Here is a 21,225-nt window from a genome sequence, read left to right as displayed (position 1 = left end):
GAAGAAAATTGTTCCAGAAGACAAAATACATGTGACTATTCCAAAAAAGAGAGAAACACCAGCAACTAAAGGTACATTTCAACAATCTCAAACTTGGATGAATAACTTTGGATTCAAGACTCAAAAATTGTATGTTATATAATTCACTGTTTTTACAACTTCTAAGTGTAAACCTACTAATATCTTTAAAGAGCCTGATACAACCAGAGAAGTTTTTCTGGAGGAGGAACTACCTGAGGCTGTTCCCCAATTTCCAGAGCACCCTCCAACTCAAGGTATAATTCTTAGTTATGAAAATCTAAATAAGAGAATCTTTCTTCTTCAGTCTGCAAGATACATTTAGTGTTTTGTGTAGGTTCTCAGAACCTCTAACACTAAAATACTAATATCTTTAGGGCACCCAATGTACCCAAGACAAGGAACTTTCTATGACTTGCCTGCCCCTTCCCCCAAAAGACTTCCACTCATACAATGTACAAGAATAAATAATTAGAACAAATATTAAATTTCGAAGTTAAAGTTATAATATATGTTAACATATATAACCTTCTTAACATGTTGTGTCTTCATGTCTTTGTCTTTTCTCAACTAAAAAATACTAATATCTTTAAAGAGTTGGAAGTCTCCAAGGAAGGTCTTCCAGAGCGGCAAGCTCCTGTTGTTAAAAGAAGAAAAACACCACCACCGAAAGGTACAAGCCAGAAGAAAGTTGATTTTCATATCTCATGACTGTAGTTGTACTTAACCCATGCAAATATACTAATATCTTGAAAGCCCCAAATGCTACCATTTCAGAGAAGTGGGGTCCCTCAAAGCAGAAGCTCGGCTAGGTATATACATGTTCCTATGAGTTTTCAACAGAAAATAGAGGAGAAAAGATCTTTAACTTATCTAAATGGAAGATACTTGGGCTATAAAGTTTAATCTGTGAGGCCTTCACGGAGTATATGAATACATATAATGTTAGATGTGACCCAGATGGGTTCTTCAGTAGGAATACTATTACTATTATTGTTTCCCAAAAAAGAAAAAAAAAAAATCAGAATAGCTAGGAAAAAAATCTACACAAGACCACTTAAAACATTTACATCCCCAAAACTAGATTGAGTTGGTTTACACCCCCTTTAAAGCAGATATCAGTGCCATTAAATGACAGAGGTGCTTGGCTGTAGGCTATAAATCAGCAGTTCAACTCTCCATGGGGTTGAAATTGCAGGATATAACAAAACTGCCCATTAGAATTGCTTTTCTATTAAAATAAAGTTACTACTAAAAATAAGCATGTCAATTTGAAATAATTATTTTCCCATAAGACTTAAATACAGAAATATTTTCAGAAAACCATGTCTTAAAGACAATAAAATATGAAGTTCAGTGACTGTGAGCAGCAGTTTTTTCTGTAGTATCCTCTCCATCTGAGAGCCTTCTAAAACCAAGGCAGTTAAAACTCATTAAAGTTGGAAATCTGTACTGAATACTTAGTTGCTCCTCTTATTGTCTTTTATTTTGAAAGAGTCCTACATTTTTCCATTTTGAGTGGTTTTTTTTTTAAGTAAATCAAAAGATGAGAAAGTTTTAAGACATCCAGCATAACAATTTCTTTATGATATCCATGATTTTCTGTAAAGAATATCCAAACACTTTGACATGATTTTTTCAGTCTACAACTTTAGGTCATTCTCCTGTCTCCCATACTTGAAAAACAAGCACCTTTCTAAAGTGCCTAAGGTAGGGGTCCAAAATGAGGCCAATCCAGATAAGAAAGAAAGAGTTTTGTTCTCCTCAAATAGCTAAAAGTACATCATTAATTACAAAACCAGTTTTTCTCACTTGAAGCTAATTTTCCATGATCTAATTTTCTATGCATCTACCATTCCAAGAAATAAAATTACTAATATTGATAGTACCTGAATTGACCAAGAAATACATGCTCCTGATAAGCATGTATCTTACCATTACCAAAAAATCCGGTGCGGGGAGCAGGGAGGCCTCCCAGGCTGGGACGTTCTGTAGGTTGAGTTAGGACTAAAACTCTTCATCACTCTGAAGTACAATGCATTAATATCTTTAAAGTGCCTGAATCACGTCAAGAAGCTGTCCCTGTAAAGAAAACACCCAAGGCTGCTCCCCCTGAAATTGAAACACCTTCCAGTAAAGGTATCATTCATTCTATCATTCCTACCTTCATTCATTTCATAAATGCCTATGGTGTGTATAGTGCTAGGGAGCTGGGAAATGATAAACAAAGACAATTAAGACTTGACTTCTTTCTTCAAAACTTTATACCCCATCCAGTTTTTAAAAGAAGCACCCATTTAGCCAGAAATATCACTTTGGTTCAGTTAATGTCTAATGTCAGTTAACTAATGTCTTCACTGGCCCTTAACCTCTAAGTATGATACTAATATCTTCAAATCACCAGAAGCTATGGAAGAAGTTGCTGCTGAAATACAAGTATCTGAAGATGTTCCTGAAGAGCCAGAACCTCTCCCTGTACAAGGTATGTGATACCTGTGAACAGGTCCTGAAGAAGAGATGCTCTGACCTCAGCTCCTAAAACCATGTTTTTCTAATGTTCTTCATAACACATAAACATAAACATATAAATATCTTTAAAGCACCCAAAGCTGTACCTGAAGTTCCCTCTCAGAAGAAAATACTCATGGGTGTTCCTCTTAAAACAGAAACCTCTTCTACTATGAATGAGTATTCATTCAACAAATACTTAGTAAGGAGGGTACGCAGTGTCACAGGAACTATGCCAGATGCTAGGGAAGGGTGAGCGCCTTTTCTCAATAATGGACAAGCAAAGAAGAGACTTCTAGAAATCTACATTTGCTATTGCTAACTTATCATGGTTACTGTTTTCACTAACAATTTTAAATCTTAAATGTGAAACACTAATATCTTTAAAGTGCCTGAAGCTCCTCAAGAAGTTGTTCGTGCAAAGAGAGTTCCTTCCAAAAAAAGAGAACCTCCTTCAGTTAAAGGTACAAGTTACCATGCCCTCAAGCTGAAGAAGAAATAGCTCTTGTAGTCTTGAAAATATTTTGCTGTTCCTAGTGATCTTCAACACACTAAATGTTAAAATGCTAATTTCTTAAAGTGCTGGAAGCTCCCCAAGAAATTGTCCCTGAAAAGAAAACATACGTGCTTCCTCGCAAAAAGCCTGAAGTTCTTCATGATGAAGGTATATGTTGCTGGAAGCTTAGAATTTGGGGGAAAATGTCTTTTCGTGTATAAATGTGTTTCCTGTTTGTACTAATTCTTGGAACTCCTAAATGTAAAAATATTAATATCTTTAAAGTGCCAGAGGCTCCCGAAGAAGTTGTCCCAGAAAAGACAGTGTATCCTCCCCAAAAGCCTGATGTCGTACCTGTCAAAGGTACATTCTAAACTACTTTTTAAGGTGGGGTAGGGAGGGCAATGGAAAGAACCACCTTACTGAACTTGAAAGTTCTTGTGATGTAATAAATGCAGTTCTTGTCTGTGTTGATCCTTGTGACTCATGTGTAAACTTACTAATATCTTCAAAGTGCCCAAGACTCCTAAAGAAGTTGTCCCTGAAAAGAAAGTGGCTGTGGCTCCTCCTAAAAAGCCCGAAGTCCCACCTATTGAAGGTAGTTGTCACCAGTCTTAGGTTTAAAAAGATATAATTCTTCTGCTCTTGGAAATATTTTGTTCTGGCAGTCTCACAATGCTTACATGTGATTTTACTAATATCTTTTAAGTGCCTGAAGTTCCTCAAGAAATTGTCCCTGAAAAGAAAGCACCAGTGGTGCCTCCTAAAAAGCCTGAAGTTCCACCACCTGTTAAAGGTATTTGTCACCAACCTTAGGCTTATAAAGACCTCACTCTTCTGCTCTTGAAAATACCTTGCTCCAGTGCTCTTCATAACAACTAAGTGTGATTTTGCTAATATCTTTTAAGTGCCCGAGGCTCCCAAAGAAGTTGTCCCTGAAAAGAAAGTGGCTGTGGCGCCTCCTAAAAAGCCCGAAGTCCCACCACCTGCTAAAGGTACTTGTCACCAGCCTTAGGCTTATAAAGACCTCACTCTTCTGCTCTTGAAAATACCTTGCTCCAGTGCTCTTCATAACAACTAAGTGTGATTTTGCTAATATCTTTTAAGTGCCCGAGGCTCCCAAAGAAGTTGTCCCTGAAAAGAAAGTGGCCGTGGCGCCTCCTAAAAAGCCTGAAGTCCCACCAGCCAAAGGTAGTCACCCTCACCCCCATGCCACTGTGTTTGACACTGTCCATTTGTCTCTACTCTGTCTAATCATGAAAATATGAATGTCTTTAAAGTACCCGAGGTGCCGAAGCCAGCTGTTCCGGAAAAGAAGGTGCCTGAAGTTATTCCTCCCAAACCGGAAAGTCCGCCCCCTGCAGGTAATGTCAAAGCTATACATACTAGGAAGAAAAACAATGTCATTTTAGCTAGAAAATTATATATATAAATATCACAACATAAAGGTGATATAATTGTAAGGAAAAGAAAGTCAGGAGTTAACCAAAATATCTTAGTGTATAATTACGTGGTATAGTCACCCAATTTTTTTCACCTTTTCTAAACACAAATTACCAATATCTTTGAAGTGCCTGAGGTGCCACCAAAGAAAGTCATCCCTGAGAAGAAAGTACCTGCGGCTCCTCCCAAAAAGCCGGAAGCTCCACCTGCTAAAGGTATTTATCCTTTCACGTTGTTGCTCACCTGCTCCAGGGGACTGGGAAAAGTGTGTATAGATGTGTACGCCAGTCCATAAATTGTCTTTGTGTGGGTAAATGTGTTGTCGGTAATCTACCTTTATAATCTCTTACTAAAAGATACTAATATCTTCAAAGTTCTTGAAGCTCCTAAAGAAGTTGTACCCGAAAAGAAAATATCTGTGGTTGTGCCCAAAAAACCAGAAGCCCCACCTGCTGAAGGTATTTATCCCCATACCTTGTTAAGAAGAAAAACTACTATCTTGTACTCTTCACAGTCATTGTAATATATGCCTTCATCACTCATAAATTCTAAAAATTCTAATATCTTTCAAGTGCCTGAAGTTGCTCAAGAAGTTGTCCCAGAAAAGATAATTCCCAAGGCACCACCCAAAAAACCAGACACCCCACCTGTCACAGGTACATATTAGCCCTGACTTCGTTTGGAAGAAGAAATATCTCTTCTATTCTTGAGAATAATTTTAGCCTATAGCTTGTCATTAACTACTCGTTTAAAACTACTAATATCTTTCAAGTGCCTGAAGTTCCTCGAGAAGTTGTTCCAGAGCAGAAATTCCCCAGGGCACCACCCAAAAAACCAGAAGCCCCACCAGTTTCAGGTATTTTTCCCTCCTATCCTTATCTACAGAAGAAATACCTCTCCTACTCTTGGAAAGATTTTTAGTCCGCTGTCCTCATTAATCTAAATGTAAAACTACTAATATCTTTCAAGTGCCTGAAGTTCCTCGAGAAGTTGTCCCTGAAAAGAAAGCACCAGTGGTGCCTCCTCAAAAGCCCGAAGTCCCACCTGTTCCAGGTACTTGGGCTTAAGAAGATGTAACCCTCTGCTTTTGAAAATATTTTGTTCTAGCAGTCTCTTAACTCCTAAGTGTAATTTTACTAATATCTTTTAAGTGCCCGAGGCTCCCGAAGAAGTTGTCCCTGAAAAGAAAGTGGTTGTGGCGCCTCCTAAAAAGCCCGAAGTCCCAGCACCTGTTAAAGGTACTTGTCACTGACCGACCTTAGGCTTAAAGAGACCAACTCTTCCGCTCTTGAAAATATCTTGTTCCAGTAGTCTTCATAATTCCTAATTGTAATTTTACTAATATCTTTTAAGTGCCTGAAGTTCCTCAAGAAATTGTCCCTGAAAAGAAAGCGCCAGTGGTGCCTCCTAAAAAGCCTGAAGTACCACCTGTAAAAGGTATTTGTCACTGACCTTAGGCTTATAAAGACATCGCTCTTCTGCTCCTGAAAATATCGTCTTCCAGTGGTCCTCATAGCTCCTAAGTGTAATTTTACTAATATCTTTTAAGTGCCCGAGGCTCCCGAAGAAGTTGTCCCTGAAAAGAAAGTGGCCGTGGCGCCTCCTAAAAAGCCCGAAGTCCCACCACCTGTTAAAGGTACTTGTCACCAACCTTAGGCTTACAAAGACCTCACTCTTCTGCTCTTGAAAATACCTTGTTCCAGTGCTCTTCATAACAACTAAGTGTAATTTTACGAATATCTTTTAAGTGCCCGAGGCTCCCAAAGAAGTTGTCCCTGAAAAGAAAGTGGCTGTGGCGCCTCCTAAAAAGCCCGAAGTCCCACCACCTGTTAAAGGTACTTGTCACCAACCTTAGGCTTATAAAGACCTCACTCTTCTGCTCTTGAAAATACCTTGCTCCAGTGCTCTTCATAACAACTAAGTGTAATTTTGCTAATATCTTTTAAGTGCCCGAGGCTCCCAAAGAAGTTGTCCCTGAAAAGAAAGTGGCCGTGGCGCCTCCTAAAAAGCCTGAAGTCCCACCAGCCAAAGGTAGTCACCCCCATGCCACTGTGTTTGATACTGTCCATTTGTCTCTACTCTGTCTAATCATGAAAATATGAATGTCTTTAAAGTACCCGAGGTGCCGAAGCCAGCTGTTCCGGAAAAGAAGGTGCCTGAAGTTATTCCTCCCAAACCGGAAAGTCCGCCCCCTGCAGGTAATAATGAAACTATCAAAACCAATATATACTGTATTGGTATGTATATAATATACATATATACCTGTACTTTTAAGAACACTCTTAGTGTTGTAAGAATCTTTTCATAAAACATTTCATATGCTTTAGTCAGTTTGAGTATTAAAATGAGCTTGTGTCTTTCAAGTGTACGAGGAGCCTGAGGAAATTGCCCCAGAAGAGCCTCCAGCTGAAGTTGTGGAAGAGCCAGAGCCTGCTGCTCCTCCAAAAGGTACTTGGTCAGCTGCTAGGTTGCCTTGGTCAATTTTCTACCCCTCTCGCCCTGAAGATGCTGGACATTTTGAGCTTTTGTCTCATTTCTTACTTATCTTCACTGATTCTAAAAAAATAAACTCTTAATATCTTTAGTGACCATGCCACCCAAGAAACCTGTCCCAGAAAAGAAACCACCTGCTGTCGTTGCCAAAAAACCCGAACCAGCACCAGTGAAAGGTATTTCTCATGGCCATCGACCTCCTACAGAAAAATGTCTGTCTTTCAAGTGTTGGGTTCCACTGCTGTATTTAATGGTTTTCATATATCATCGAAACTATGAGCTAAAAATGACTAATATCTTTTAAAGTGCCCGAGGTACCCAAGGAAGTTGTTCCTGAAAAGAAGGTGCCTCCAGTGGTTCCCAAAAAACCAGAAGTCCCACCTGCCAAAGGTATATGTCTACCATTTAATGGAGGATAAAAACCTCAAACTCTTAAAAAGTATTTTGTTCTCTGTAAATGTGATGAATGTTTACTAGCCACTCTTCATAATGTTAAAATACTAATATCTTTAAAGTGCCTGAAGTTCCAAAAGAAGTAGTTCCAGAAAAGAAAGTTGCTGTTCCCAAGAAGCCAGAAGTCCCACCACCCAAAGGTACCTGTCACTAATGAGACTCTGCAGAAAACCAGTCCCTCTTTGTCTCAAAAGTCCACTTGTTATAGTAAACCCTGTTGTTTGTCAAACCTCATATTCATAATTACAAACCTGCCCTTCTGGATTTTTAGGGTTTAAATGTTCTCAAATAACATCAGTATTTAAAAAAACAACTTGATGCATCTATCATGAGCATTAGAAGAGTTTTTGTTTGTTAATATTAATAGGCCACTCTTTTCCTCCCTGCTATGTGGACCTCAGAACAGATCATTGGCCTTGTGAATTTTGTTCTTGGATTTGTCTCTGGGTTATTTGACTTAGATATGAGCTAGAGGTGGTATAAATTCCGTGAACAGTATACTTTTCAACTACCTAAAAGTAAAACTAACTAATATCTCTAAAGTGCCAGAGGTGCCCAAGAAGCCTGTCTTAGAAGAGGAACCAGCCATTCCTGTTCCCGAGAAAGTAGAGTCTCCTCCTCCAGAAGGTACACGTAAGACCATGAATGAGCTTGCCACTCATGACAGTTGCTAATTTAAGCCTTTTTTTGTTCCTTTTCTAATTCAGTTCCTTTTTTTCTAATTCAGTATCGCTTGGTCATTTTCTATCCTTCAGTTATTTGTCTTAATTATTCTTATTAGCTCTGATTTGGGTTATCAATCAGCAACATCTACATAGGACATCATAAGCTATATTAAAGTCTCTCTCATACACACAGAAAGGAAGACAGAACCGATGGCTAGAAATGACGTTCAATGCCTAAAGGGCTTTTCTGAACATTCAAATAATAGAAACCAAAGTCAGTGGAAATAAGATGAATTTCATCTTCACAAACATAAGAGAAGATATTAATTCAAACAAGGGAAGAAATTAAGATGACTAGTTCTTATGTTCAGTGTTTTGTGCATTTAAGAATATTGTTCCACACATGGAATTAAAACTTACTGTATCTTTAAAGTCTATGAAGAACCTGAGGAAGTTGCTCCTGAAGAGGAAGAGCCAGTTCCTGTTGTAGAAGAGGAGGAACCAGAAGCGCCACCACCACCAGGTACAAGGCAGGATCCTGTGCTGTCGAAGAAAATACATCCTTTGGTTTTTATATTGATCATATGTCTTCTTTAAGGTAAAATTTCAGTCTTCTCTCTTCTAATTTGAAATCTGACTTCATTGGCAAAACTGGAAGTCGTTTGCACACACAAAGCTATAGAATTTTACAGTGTGCCTACCAAAGGAATAGGTGTGATCTTATTCATTCATTAATGTTAAACTTTTCATTGTAATCACTTGACTCTAAAAGAAATTATCATCTTTCAAGTGCCTGAAGAACCAAAGAAGATTGTTCCAGAGAAGAAAGTTCCTGTTATTAAAAAACCAGAAGCTCCACCTCCTAAAGGTACTTCTAGTGAAGTAAATCAGTATTTGCTTCTTTTCTGTGTGCTGTCTAAAACTGGACACTTTTTATTATGTATTGTGTTGTATTCTGTGTGTAACTGTTACCTAAATGTTGGTGTGTTGGACAGACTTGTCAAATTAATGTGTACATGTTGCATCTTGCAATTTTATATTATTAAATGCTACTAATATCTTTAAAGTACCTGAGATGGCAAAGAAAGTTGTCCCAGTGAAGAAAGTTCCAACTGTTAAGAAGCCAGAAATACCAGCAGCTAAAGGTATTCATGTCATCATTGATAATATTTATATAAAGTAATTTGATATCTGTCCTTATTGCATAACTAAGGACAAAAATTTCTTGATTTTGTTTCCAGTCATTTTAACACCATTCCATTAATTATAGATTTTTTATTCTTAACATGTCAAATGTTTTTAAATACTCTTTTTACAAATAAAACTAATATCTTCAAAGTGCCTGAGGTGCCCAAGAAACTTGTTCCGGTAAAGAAGGAACCTGTACCTGCTCCCAAAAAACCAGAAGCCCTGCCAGAAAAAGGTACCCACCATGAAGAAATGATACCTGTTTCTCTGAATGCTATCTGAGCATTTTTTTTTTTTACAAATAGTTTATTGTCAAATTAGTTTCCACATAACACCCAGTGCTCATCCCCGCAAGTGCCCTCCTCCATGCCCATCCCCCCTCCCCCCCCATCCATCAGTCCTCAGTTTTTGTCAGCATTCAAGAGTCTCTCATGGTTTGCCTATCTGAGCATTTTAGTAATAGTTCCCAGAGCAAAAAATAATGACATTTATGCAAAACCACTTTTCCCAGATAAAAAGGGGAAAACAATGAGGGCAAAGAGAAAAAAATGAGACAGATAAGCAGGAAAACAAAAATAAGGAGATTCAGTGGGGCGATGACATGGTTCCTTGTGGTAGAAAAGGACCTCCTCTGATTGAAGGTGCAGAACAGCTCAATTGTGCATATTTTGTTGAATGTCTTACCACTAACAAAATGGCATACTAGAAAAAAAATAAGATCTGGTTCCCTCTTCAATCACCTTAAATGCAGTGAGAAGAATGCATAGCAGTAACTCCCATAGAGATGGGAAGTGACCATAACTACAGAGTAGAAGGGGTTACAGAAGCAGAGTAAGGGAAGATAAACTTCAGGCAGAGAAGCATCAGGGAAACTGTATGAAGAAGTAACATTTTATGTTTTGACAGATTTTTACATTGTAGCAACCAAGAAAATGGTTTTATAGGCAAACGGAAGATTAAGAAAATTTTTTTTAATGTTTATTTATTTTCGAGGGGGAGGAGGGGCAGAGAGAGAGGAAAACAGAATCCAAAGCAGGCTTCAGGCTCTGAGCTGTCAGCACAGAGCCCGATGCAGGGCTCAAACTCATGAACCGTGAGATCATGACCTTAGCCAAAGTCAGGCACTTAAATGACTAAGCCACCCAGGTGCCCCTAGGCAAAGGGAAGATTCTATCAAAAGACACAGAGGTAGAAGAATCTAGGAAGTTTAAGGGCTGTCAAATAAACTTGTGCAATTTGAGGATGGATTGGTTATGATGTATCTTGAAAAACAGGATAGATATACAGCTCACGGTCATATTTAGTAGTTCTTTGAATGGCCATATGATGTGTGTCCTTTATTCTGTAGGCAACAGGGAGCTTCAAAGCCTCTGAAGCAGGTGAACAAATTAGTAAGAGCAGAGCTTCAGAAAAATAACTGGCAGTAGCTCCAGCTACTAGAAAATGGTGAGAATACTAAAGAGCCAATGCAATTAGTTAAGGTCATTAAGAGTTGGACAAGATCAGTGGTGCTAGAAATGGAACAAGAGTGAGAGAGATGGGAGATCGAATTGGTGTCTATTATCAAAATAATTAGGGAAATAGAGGAGCCCAAGATGATTGTAAAGATTGTAGCCAGATATCCATGAGAATGGTTCATTGGGTCCCTAACTAATGTTAAAAGATAATGAATATATTTTTCACTTTTCAAATACTGAAGTTGGGAATATGCATTTGGAACTTGGGAAAGAGATCAGAGATGGAGACGTAGATCTAGAAATAAGAGAAATAAGAGCTGCGGGTACAGAAGTGACTGCTTAAAGATTGTAAAGCTGATTTTTAGAAGCTTCAGAGTTAGACCAGTGGAGAACACTGACACTTTAAGGGTACACAGAGGAAAAGAAGCAAATGAAGAAGGCTGAGAAGACTCGTTTATAAAATTGGAATGTCCAAAAAAGCCATATTCCCCACGAAGTCTTGTAAGATAAAGTTCTTTCCCCTGTATTCTTTGCCTGCTGTTTGCAGAATCTTGTGCATCTTCTAAATTCTTAACAGTAAAAAAAAAAAAAAAAAAAATCCATGTCTTTAAAGTGCCTCAAGTGCCCAAGGAAATCATCCCAGAAAAGAAAGCATCTATTCCTGTCCCTGAAGAGCCAGAAGCTCCACCTGTCCAAGGTACACGGCTGCTTACAAAATCTTAGAAAGATGACAATTGTCTCCATCATCTTGCTTTGGTTGTAGATGGGTCTTATGTATTGATCTGTGTCTGTCTTATGTCCTGAAGTTGATATTTTGGGGTCATCTGAAGAATATGTTAGCATAACCAAGTTGATATCTTGTAGTTTAGCAGTTACAGGATTCTCTTGTGAATAGAGTCTAAAATATAACATTGTGTTTTTTAAGTTGAAGAGTCTCCTGAGGAAATAATATATGAAGAAAAAGCATCCATAACCATTGATAGAAAAGTGACTCCCCCTGTTGAAGGTATATATATGTGTGTGTGTATATATATATATGTGTGTGTGTGTGTGTATATACATACACATAATTTTTCAATCTCTTGAAGTCTCCTACTAGAAATATGGAAGTATTCATAGGGTGACAGTCTTTCTTGAAATTATATACAGAAGCATCCCAGCATATGCTTGCTTCATTTTTCAAGTAGTTCTTTTGAAGTACCATCTTGAATTTCATTATTCTTGATAGTAATTGTAAATTCCCAAAGGTAGTTTCCAAAGCAAAACTGGAATAATGGCATTGGATGCTCAAACAATAACCCCATATCAAATTTTAAGTCATCTCACTTGCCATCAGCATACATCAAATAAAGTAGTTAATAGAATGTTTTAGTGTAATAGAAACCTTACCTCTTTTTTTATATAAGTGAATCTGTATGAATTGTGTATTTTTGTTTTTGTGACTAAAATCTTTGCAACTGTATGAAATTTGTATGAGTCTCTGTGAAGAATTTTACAATCTTATATCCTCTGTCAACATTCTTTAAAGAACGTGAAATTCAAAAGTATATTGAACCTGAAAAACCTGAACCTGAACCTGAAGTACAGCCAGAAGAAATACCAATACAAGGTATTCAGTAACTTGGACTTAAATCTTCATATCATAGACTTCATCTTCGTATACATCTATATGTTTTATGTTACTCTGCGAATCTCTTTGCATCTGTATGTAAGATATTCTGTTTTAAATGTGCATTTCATTCATATGTATCCTGTCTTTTGTATTGTTGATCTCATGTCAGTGTGGCATATATGGATACTTCCTTTGTTTTTATTGGTGCCTTTGCTATATTTCTCATTATCTGTGTACAATGTTGATTTTTTGTGTTTTATGTGGGATACTGTTTTATGTTGGACACCAATAAGAACTTAAAAAGAAAACCTTTTACTTCAAATATGTTTAAATTTCTACCGAATATACTATCTACGCAAATGCTCATTAACATATACATGTACTAACACTCCTGAAATGCTCTTTCAAGAACCTGAACCAGAAAAGAAGGTTGTTGAGAAACCAAAACTCAAACCAAAGCCTGCAGTACCTCCTCCTGCTCCACCTAAGGAAGATGTGAAGGAGAAAATGTTCCAACTTAAAGGTATAAAATGCCACGCCAAAATTTTGTTAACCTGCTTCAAACTTCTTTTCAGTCTTCTGAAATGGTGCTTGCAAGAAGTGTATTACTTTTAAAAGTGTGTGCTTGCAAAGATGGTCAGGCTGTGGGAATTGCATAGAGACTGTGTTTTCCGCTGCCTTAGGATGCTTTGTCGGGTCATACCTGACAGAAAATGCATCATGGTTGCTTCATCCAGGACATCTGGATGCAGGGGCTGTCCAACTAACTTTCTTATGGAGAAAGGGTTTCGGGATTCCAAAGTGTGATCGCCATGCATATATTTGGGATCTTGCGCATTTGGAATGTATAAGAAAACTTTGCATGAAAATTTTAACATTGAGTAACAAATTTAAACCTATTTCTTAAAGAACTTCATGTATTTTAAAATATATTCTAAGTCATATATTTATGGCATTGACAGCCGATATGTGCTCATGTACCATCAGAAGAAAGCATATGAACGACCAGTCACTTTTTTTCCTTTTGCAGCTTAATAAAAGCCAAATTGTGTTCTGTAGTCGTCCTCAGCGTAGCCAGAAAGAGTGCCTATGAATATATTTGATACCCAACATCTCTTCTCATTGTTAAATTTCCCTTCTTTTTGCATTTAGATATTTCTTTGAATGGATGCAGTATTACTTAATTTTTAAAATAACATCTTGAAAAGCTGAAATAAACTGGCAGAAGCATATTATTCTTTTAATTGTAATACAGTGTTGTCTTATTTGCAGTGTCATGAGATTTCTCAATCTAAAATAATCTAGATATAATCTTAGATGAGCACTTTGCCCATACTCACCTACACATGCGCAAAGCTAGAATCTTCCAGAGTAATACTGCTTGTAATGATTCTTCCCCATCTTCACTCCTCCTGACCAGTAAGGGTAACTTCTGGTATTCTAAGTCAGACATAGAAAATGGGCACCTCTTAAAAGGCTACTCATCTGTTGATTCTTAGTCCATGAAGACACACACTTAATACACTTCCCTTAATATAAATTTATACTCAAAGGAATATTTCTTCTTCCTGCAAAGAACAAAAGTTATCTTCTTTCTCCACCAGACTTAATACTTACAACTCAAAGTCAGAGTAAAAGGGCAATGTTTTCGTGGTTTGAGTGCTTCCTGTGTGTTCTTTGGTGGCTGCCGTTGGCTGTTATTAATGCTATTTGGTTGTAAGCAAAGCTTGGTTTTGACTCTTGGAGCACATATTTAATAATTTGCTTCAGATTAGTCTAAACATACAAATAATACAACTAAGATTATGTTCTTTAAAGCTGTTCCGAAGAAGAAAGTTCCTGAAAAACCTGAAGTTCCAGAAAAAGTGGAGCTTAAACCTCTGAAAGGTATTTCACAGTCTGAGAAATGCATTTATATGCAATATTCTTCATCCGACTTTTGGCTCTTCCTGTCTTCTAGAATGTTCTTTCTTCTTTCTTTTCTTTCTATTTATAATCAGAGTAATCTCATCTGTTTCTTGCATTTTTGTAGCTTTTATGGTCCTGGCTCATGAGTGTTGCTTCCTCTGTCTCCCATCAAATTCATACATTTGTGGATAGATATTGTTTATATTTGTCTCATCTACATATGTCTTCTTGCATTTTCCTAAACTTAAAAATATCTAATTTTCCCGACTAGCCAAAATTAGTATCAGGACACATAATAGATTAAAATGCAGGGAGCTAATAATATTAGAACGCTTTGGAATTTCACCTAAACAACAGTATTTTGGCCAGGGTTATAAGCATTAAAAGTAAGTCATGCTTTCCTTCTGAATTACCGAGATGATTCGTAGGGATTTCCTGAGGTCTTTCCTGTCACTCTCTTGTCACTGACTCCAAGACGTTCTTTCAGGTGTCCAGGTCTCACATTTTAGGGAACATTCTTAATCGCTGCAGGTCATTTTTCAAAATTTATTTCTCTTGACACAGCATTTTCCCTAACTAAACTTAGGCCCTGAAGAAAAATAAATGGAGCATAAATTTTAGAAAATCTTCTGTTAAAAATAAAATCATTCATTTTTTCTAGTAAGGATATTGGGTAGCAGTGTTCTGTTTAAGTAATCTTCATATCCAAACCCAGAAACTGAATCTGTTGCTGATTCACTCTGGAATTTTAGAAAAATCACCCACCTAAATATGTATTTCCTGATTTATAAAATAGGGGTTACAAAATGATGTTATAACGGCTGTTAACTAGTAATGATGAAAAGCCACTCAAACATTCAAATGACATGTAATTACATATAATAACTTTAAAAATAATGGCTGCAATGGTGTGTTCTGTACCTGAGTCTCAAATGTCAGTGAGACCTTAAAAATAAAATAATATGGAAAAACAAATGCAAAGATGTATTTCCACTCTGTCCATCACATAAGTAAAGGGTATATGCCATCCTTACATTAATCAGATGTGTGGTTGTCTCTCCAGGTTTGATCAATGAAAATGGTTACACATTGAGAATATTGGTAACAATAAAATAGTATTGAAAGTCAGGACAATTTATCATGAATAAAAACGTTTGATGTTTAAGTGTGAACTTTTACTTAAAATACTTGACAGAAAAAAATCATTTAAAATGAAATGCTTACATATTGACCTCTTGTATATTTAAGTTTTGCAGTTACGCAAAGTTATCATTATCACTTAAAAAAAAAAACCTATTTAGCGGATTGCGAATATCTTGTTTAATGCACCAAATGGGAAATTTTATAGAAATATCTAAAATTCAGATTTCACATGAATAAACAAATATGGTGTTAAGTGATACAAAATAATGTTTTAAATTGGTTTTAATTGACATTAGTAGAGAGGTAAAGTGGTTTAATAAGCACCTAGTGTTTCTCTTTTTTCCATTCAAATCTATGAGGGGGCTATAGGAGGAAGAGGAAGAGAAACATTATATATGCTCTATATAATATCTTCCACCATCCCTGATAATCACTGAAGATGCAAAAGAGAATGAACTTAGACTTGGGTCCCTTTTAGTCTCAATTCAAGACCATTTTTTTATTCGTTAAAAATACCTCCAACACCAGCACTCAAAGTCTGTAGTTTTATAATTTAGGTATTATTTCAAAAAGGAGATCTTAAGAAACAATATTTCTCTTCTGTTAAGAAAATGAGAATGGCCCTTTCCCAACATCAAGGTCATCAGCCAGATCCCTTGGCTTTCTTCTCTTACCAGTGGAGAAGATTGAATAATGACACTAACACTTACCAGTGTCATTTTAATGTAATTAACTGTTTGGGAGATACCAATATAGATTTGAACAATCTATAATTGCAGATTGGGGCAAAGATGGTGTCAAGAACTCTGGATGTGATCAAAGATTCATAAAGTCAATATACAATAATCTTCTACCCTCATTTAAGATGAATATATTTGCCTGTAATAAATGCAGTGGAATATGTCACAAGGCTATGTAGATGTTTGCAGAGGAAATAACTTGATGTATATTGTTTGCTTTTAAATTCTGTGATATTTATATGCAACAAACATTATTACTTATGCACTGCAGTTAACTAGTTTTGAAAGAGACCTTTTTTGTTGAAATTTACTTTTTATATGAATTCACTTCAAAATTTGAAATCATATTCTTTTAAGTGCCTGGAGTTGAAAAGAAAGTTCGCAAATTACTTCCTGAACCTAAGCCTCAACCAAAGGAAGAAGTTGTTCTCAAAAGCGGTATAGTATTTTTCAACTGTTCTGTTAGCTTTATATTGACCAGAAATAGACTTGAAAGCTTACAAAATGTTTCTGTCTCTTGGTCTTCAAGAGATTACTTGATTTATCACAATTCATTTAGAGTTGCATTGAAAATTGGGAAGGTTATCATTTCCATGTCTTTTTTAAAAGAAGACAGAAATTTTGTGAGCATTCACAGTGTTTTGAAATTTACATAAATAGACATAACCAAATTGATAATGCTCTAAGCTAATAATGACCCCAGCTGTCATGTCTGTAACCAAATTATGTAGTAAAATACACTAAACCTATTAAGTACCCAAAATTACAGGGGAACTATGTAAGCCTAAATTCAGTATTCAGATTTAAAGTGTGACATAGGACCATCACAATTAATAAAATTTTTTAAAAAACTGAACATTTCTTTCTACTAATAAAATATTCAAGAATTGAAAGCAGGATTTTCAGATGAAGAATCAAGTTGTAACATTTTCTTCATGAAGAATTACGGATATCTAGGCCACAGTTCTTTGGCTATCTCCACTTAAGTAAACTTTATACTTATTTAAAAACTCCTCATTATATTAGAACATTGACTTATTCAAATTTGTTGCTAGTTAAAATTATTCATTTTGTGATTTGGTCATTTTTGCAATGGAGTTGTCTCTGAACAACAGATTGCCTATGTACGTGGATATAAAGTGACTCTGAGTGTTATTCTAATTAATATAACAACCTTTGATTTTTTTTCTTAAAAACAAGCACTTCTAGTGTAAATGCTAATTTCCCAGTGTACCAGGTGGCATGCTTTTCATTTTCTTTGCTTTGTGCATTATTTGCATTTGTCTAGCTCAACATCTTCATTAGTTTGTTTGTCTTCGTTTACATATAAACCTTTTTGTCTTTTAAGTTCTAAGAAAGAGGCCCGAAGAAGAAGAACCTAAAGTAGAACCTAAAAAACTAGAAAAAATTAAAAAACCAGGTAGGAATCTCAGTAACAATTCTCTTTTAACCAAATGGACATTTAACAAAAGGTTTATCTTGTAAACACTATTGGAGTTAAATATAAACATAGCTTCATATTTCGTCTGTGAAATAGTCTGTGCTTTCCATTGTCTGCTTTCTGTTTAAATATCTTTATAGTAATTTCAAATCCATTCATGTATGTCCCTGTACTTCATTATTGTTATTACTTTGCCACTGGTCCTTCTGGTAGAAATGATTGTGAAATAATCAAAATGGCTGCAAAATAACTTCATGGGAGGGTGTCAACAAATGTGGCACAGAATTGGGGGGCTTTTAAGTGGACTGATTTTTATCATTAGCCTATTTTCAAAGGATGTATTTATTGGGAACTGTTATGGAAGTGATTTAGACAGCAAGAGCTGATGGAATTGGAACACATGTGGATGGAATAAGAGAAAGTCAAATAAACTGAGGCAGAGTCAAGAAGAGAAAATAGAAATTAATTGATACAATATAAGGTTTTGTTAAAAGCCATTAATGGAGCTTTTGAAAAATAGTTTGATCTGATTATTTCAGGTCAATTGATTTCTAACTATTCAAATAACACTAGAAAATAATCTTATCTTAAAGTACCAGAGCCACCACCTCCAAAAGCGGTTGAAGAGGCTGAAGTACCTCCAGCTGTCACAAAAAGAGAAAGGAAAGTTCGTGAACCAGTAAAAGGTACAAACTTACTGGCACTTTCTTAGTCTCTAAAAACTGCAAATATGCATCATTTTAAATACCATTACACTGGCATTAAGATTTGAACACATGACCTTAATCTGCTCATCACAAACAGCTTTAATTTTCTGTACCATTTCACTCGTATGTGAACTTGGCTAATGACCACCCATTTGTTAAATAAATATGTTTTAAGCACTAGGAAAGAAATGGGTAATTTGATGAATAACAATATTAGAACCAATAAAATGCTTTACTATTATTTTCCAAATCTTTTGTTTCAAATGCAAAACAAACTTAGATCAAATACTTGATTTGGTGACTATATGTATATAAATTCTAGTATCTCCCAAGATCTATTAATTAAGTCTGTCCAATTTTGGTTCGAGTTTGTGAAAAACTTCCAAACTACTGCGATCACTTGCTTACTATTGTGAATTATTTTAGTGCCTGAAATTAAGCCAGCAATACCTCTCCCTGGACCTGAACCCAAACCAAAGCCTGAACCAGGTAAGCAAACTTATCTTCGATATCAACAGCATATTCCTTTCATGCTTCATTACAAATAACGTTGCTAGTGGAAAAGGCAGGGGGGTTTATCATTGCAGATTATCTTTCTTTCTTGGGGGTTAGAAAAGACCCAGGTGACCCACTCTTTGGTGCTAATGGGAAGAAAAACTTCGTGACTTAGCCCCCATTTCTGGAGGGAGGTTGAAACAGCAATTAGACCGAGTATTAAGTCCCATTTTGGGAACTTGGTCAAAGTGACACCATTTTGGAGCTGCAATTTTCTTTTTCTTTCTTTCTTTTCTTTTCCTTTTCTTTTCTTTTTTTTTTTTTTTAGCAAATACGTAGCTTAAAAAAGGGAGTNATGCCCTAAAATATCTTTAGTTTTTATTTATTTTATTCAATATAATTAAGAATTTTTCTAATGTTTTTTAATTTTTTTTTTTTTTTGAGAGACAGAGAGAGAGACAGCCTGAGCAGAGGAAGGTCAGAGAGAGAGGGAAACACAGAATCTGAAACAGGCTCCAAGCTCTGAGCTGGCTGTCAGCACAGAGCCCAATGCAGGGCTCGAACCCACGAACCATGAGATCATGACCTGAGCCAAAGTCGGACGATTAACCGACTGAGCCACCCAGGCGCCCCTTAAGTATTTTGGAATATATTGAATATATTATACTATATAAAGATTAAATTATAATTAGAACATATTATTCTCTGAAAAACTAGTGATTTGAAAATTCTAAAATTACATCAAAAGGCAAATATGCAACTAAATGAGATTTTAGTAAGAGACAAATGGATACATTAATGCAATGGACATCTCTCTACAGAAGTGAAAATAATCAAACCACCTCCTGTGGAGCCCGCACCCACTCCCATCGCTGCCCCAGTGACCGTGCCAGTAGTTGGAAAGAAAGCAGGTATTTGTTCTATAGTTTTCTTTTTGCTTGTTTGTTTTGTTAGCTTAAAAAAAGTATTCATACTTCATTAAAATTCAAGCCCTCTTGTTGAAATGTAGGCATCATCAAGGTGGGAGTGGGGAGGGTGCATATAAATCCTTGATTAGACTTTCATCATCTGATATACCCATGGCTGATATCTGTCAGCCATGGGTACATACCATGTTTTGATTGGATCATTTGATTTGATCATTGATTTGATTGATCATTGCTTTATATACTTTTGAAATTAAGAAATGAATGTGTTCAAGGCTGATGAAAACTAAGGAGACAGACAGACACTCTAAGGACATAAATCTAGGCAGTCTGTGGATATCCAAATTCCCCCACGTGCCCTGTAGGAAACATTTCTCCTTCTTTAAAAAAGACTGCATATTAGATAATGAGAAAGTTCAGGAAATGGGTGGTGTTGATGATTGCATAACATTGTAAATATACTTAATGCAACTGAATTGTATTCCTGTTACAGTGGTTAAAACGGTAAATTTTATGCTAGGCATATTTTGCCACAATAAAAAAAGGAGAGACCAAAAAAAAAAAAAAAAAAAGACTGTGTAGTTCAGCCTTTAAGTCTGTATAAGAATTGAGGTCAATAGCAGTTTTCTTAGATGTACTAACTCGGTGGCGTTAACGATCTCAAGTACAAACATAAGATACTTATTAGTTATACATAAGCCATTAGTAGTTTGTCACTTAGATAGTGATCTCAAAACCAAAAATGATTTGATATGTTTTGATCATTGATAAATATGTGTCCTAACTATTTGATCCTTGGCTAGTTACTTAATCTGTTTAAATTTTACTTCCCTAGTCTGCAAAATCAGATAAACAATTATATCTGCCTCATAGGATTATTATAAAGATTAAAATATATAAAATAGCACAGTGCCTGCCTGGCACATAGTAGGCACGATAAATTTTTTACTACGTTTAATGACGTAAGACAATATACTGTATTCTTTGGGCTGTAGCTTATGTTTAATATTTATTTATGTTACTATATTTTGTCACTGATATTTATGATTTAGGCATTACTCTGTTAAACTTTTATCATTGCAATGTGATACCTTTTATTAGTTCAGGAAAGGATAATAACTGCCAGTGAGCTGATTAAGTAAAAATGAAGCTTTTCTCCCACTCCCAGGGGCTGAAACTAGAGAGTTGGTTCTACCGTTTATATTTTGCCACATTAATCATTTCATTAAACTCTAAACAGAGGAACTGTCTTGCTTCTGCCTCAGTTCATTGTCTAATTAAGGGAACTCTTCAGAGGAATCCATATGTGTGTAGGACCACTTAATCTTTACTGGATTTGTCCGCCCAATTAAAAGAAATTAGGCTTTTGGTAATTTCTGGGCCATTTCCCTTTTGCCTACATTGATTCCTTGTTCACAAAAACTTCTCTCCTCTGTTCACTTACCCAACACATACATAATGATATCAAATACTTTGTGTAGCTATGCAAGACTAGAACTTTCTCATAAGGCAAGAGGAAGCCTTTTCCCAGA

At 36.1% G+C, this 21,225-nt stretch overlaps 2 protein-coding genes across 6 annotated transcripts in view; both read left to right on the top strand.

Moving 5' to 3' along the window:
• TTN (titin) overlaps positions 1 to 21,225 on the top strand; it is a 272,276-nt gene that overhangs the window by 138,175 nt on the left and 112,876 nt on the right. For 3 of the 5 annotated variants that reach the window (XM_077776374.1, XM_077776372.1, XM_077776373.1), the window contains 5 exons: positions 16,482 to 16,562; positions 17,473 to 17,544; positions 18,159 to 18,251; positions 18,699 to 18,761; positions 19,589 to 19,678. In XM_077776374.1, the coding sequence (XP_077632500.1) occupies positions 16,482 to 16,562; positions 17,473 to 17,544; positions 18,159 to 18,251; positions 18,699 to 18,761; positions 19,589 to 19,678 (399 nt within the window). Of the gene's footprint in view, positions 1 to 3,731; positions 3,819 to 4,129; positions 4,214 to 4,302; positions 4,387 to 5,818; positions 5,903 to 6,412; positions 6,497 to 6,579; positions 6,664 to 6,829; positions 6,914 to 7,050; positions 7,135 to 7,264; positions 7,349 to 7,473; positions 7,552 to 7,954; positions 8,039 to 8,509; positions 8,600 to 8,866; positions 8,945 to 12,742; positions 12,857 to 14,151; positions 14,221 to 16,481; positions 16,563 to 17,472; positions 17,545 to 18,158; positions 18,252 to 18,698; positions 18,762 to 19,588; positions 19,679 to 21,225 lie in introns of all 5 variants that reach the window. The other 2 variants (XM_077776371.1, XM_077776370.1) reach the window with 1 other exon arrangement.
• On the top strand, positions 2,396 to 3,656 carry LOC144241694 (uncharacterized). Its single transcript, XM_077776272.1, has 5 exons — positions 2,396 to 2,500; positions 2,916 to 2,990; positions 3,107 to 3,190; positions 3,308 to 3,385; positions 3,537 to 3,656. Exons 1-5 carry the CDS (start codon positions 2,396 to 2,398, stop codon positions 3,654 to 3,656), a joined length of 462 nt encoding a protein of 153 aa, XP_077632398.1.

The sequence above is a fragment of the Crocuta crocuta genome, unplaced genomic scaffold, assembly GCF_008692635.1.
Source record: "Crocuta crocuta isolate KB4526 unplaced genomic scaffold, BGI_CrCroc_1.0 scaffold17, whole genome shotgun sequence".
Classification (NCBI taxonomy): Eukaryota; Metazoa; Chordata; class Mammalia; order Carnivora; family Hyaenidae; genus Crocuta; species Crocuta crocuta.
The sequence above is the reverse complement of the archived record's forward strand: the minus strand, read 5'-3'. Positions and strand labels throughout refer to the sequence as shown.

Bases quoted from the DNA above. Each gene is read 5' to 3' on its own strand.
- LOC144241694 (XM_077776272.1), top strand. From the start codon at position 2,396: ATGATACTAATATCTTCAAATCACCAGAAGCTATGGAAGAAGTTGCTG. The intron at 2,501-2,915 runs GTATGTGATACC...ATATCTTTAAAG, and splicing joins AGAACCTCTCCCTGTACAAG to TGCCTGAAGCTCCTCAAGAA. The intron at 2,991-3,106 runs GTACAAGTTACC...AATTTCTTAAAG, and splicing joins AGAACCTCCTTCAGTTAAAG to TGCTGGAAGCTCCCCAAGAA.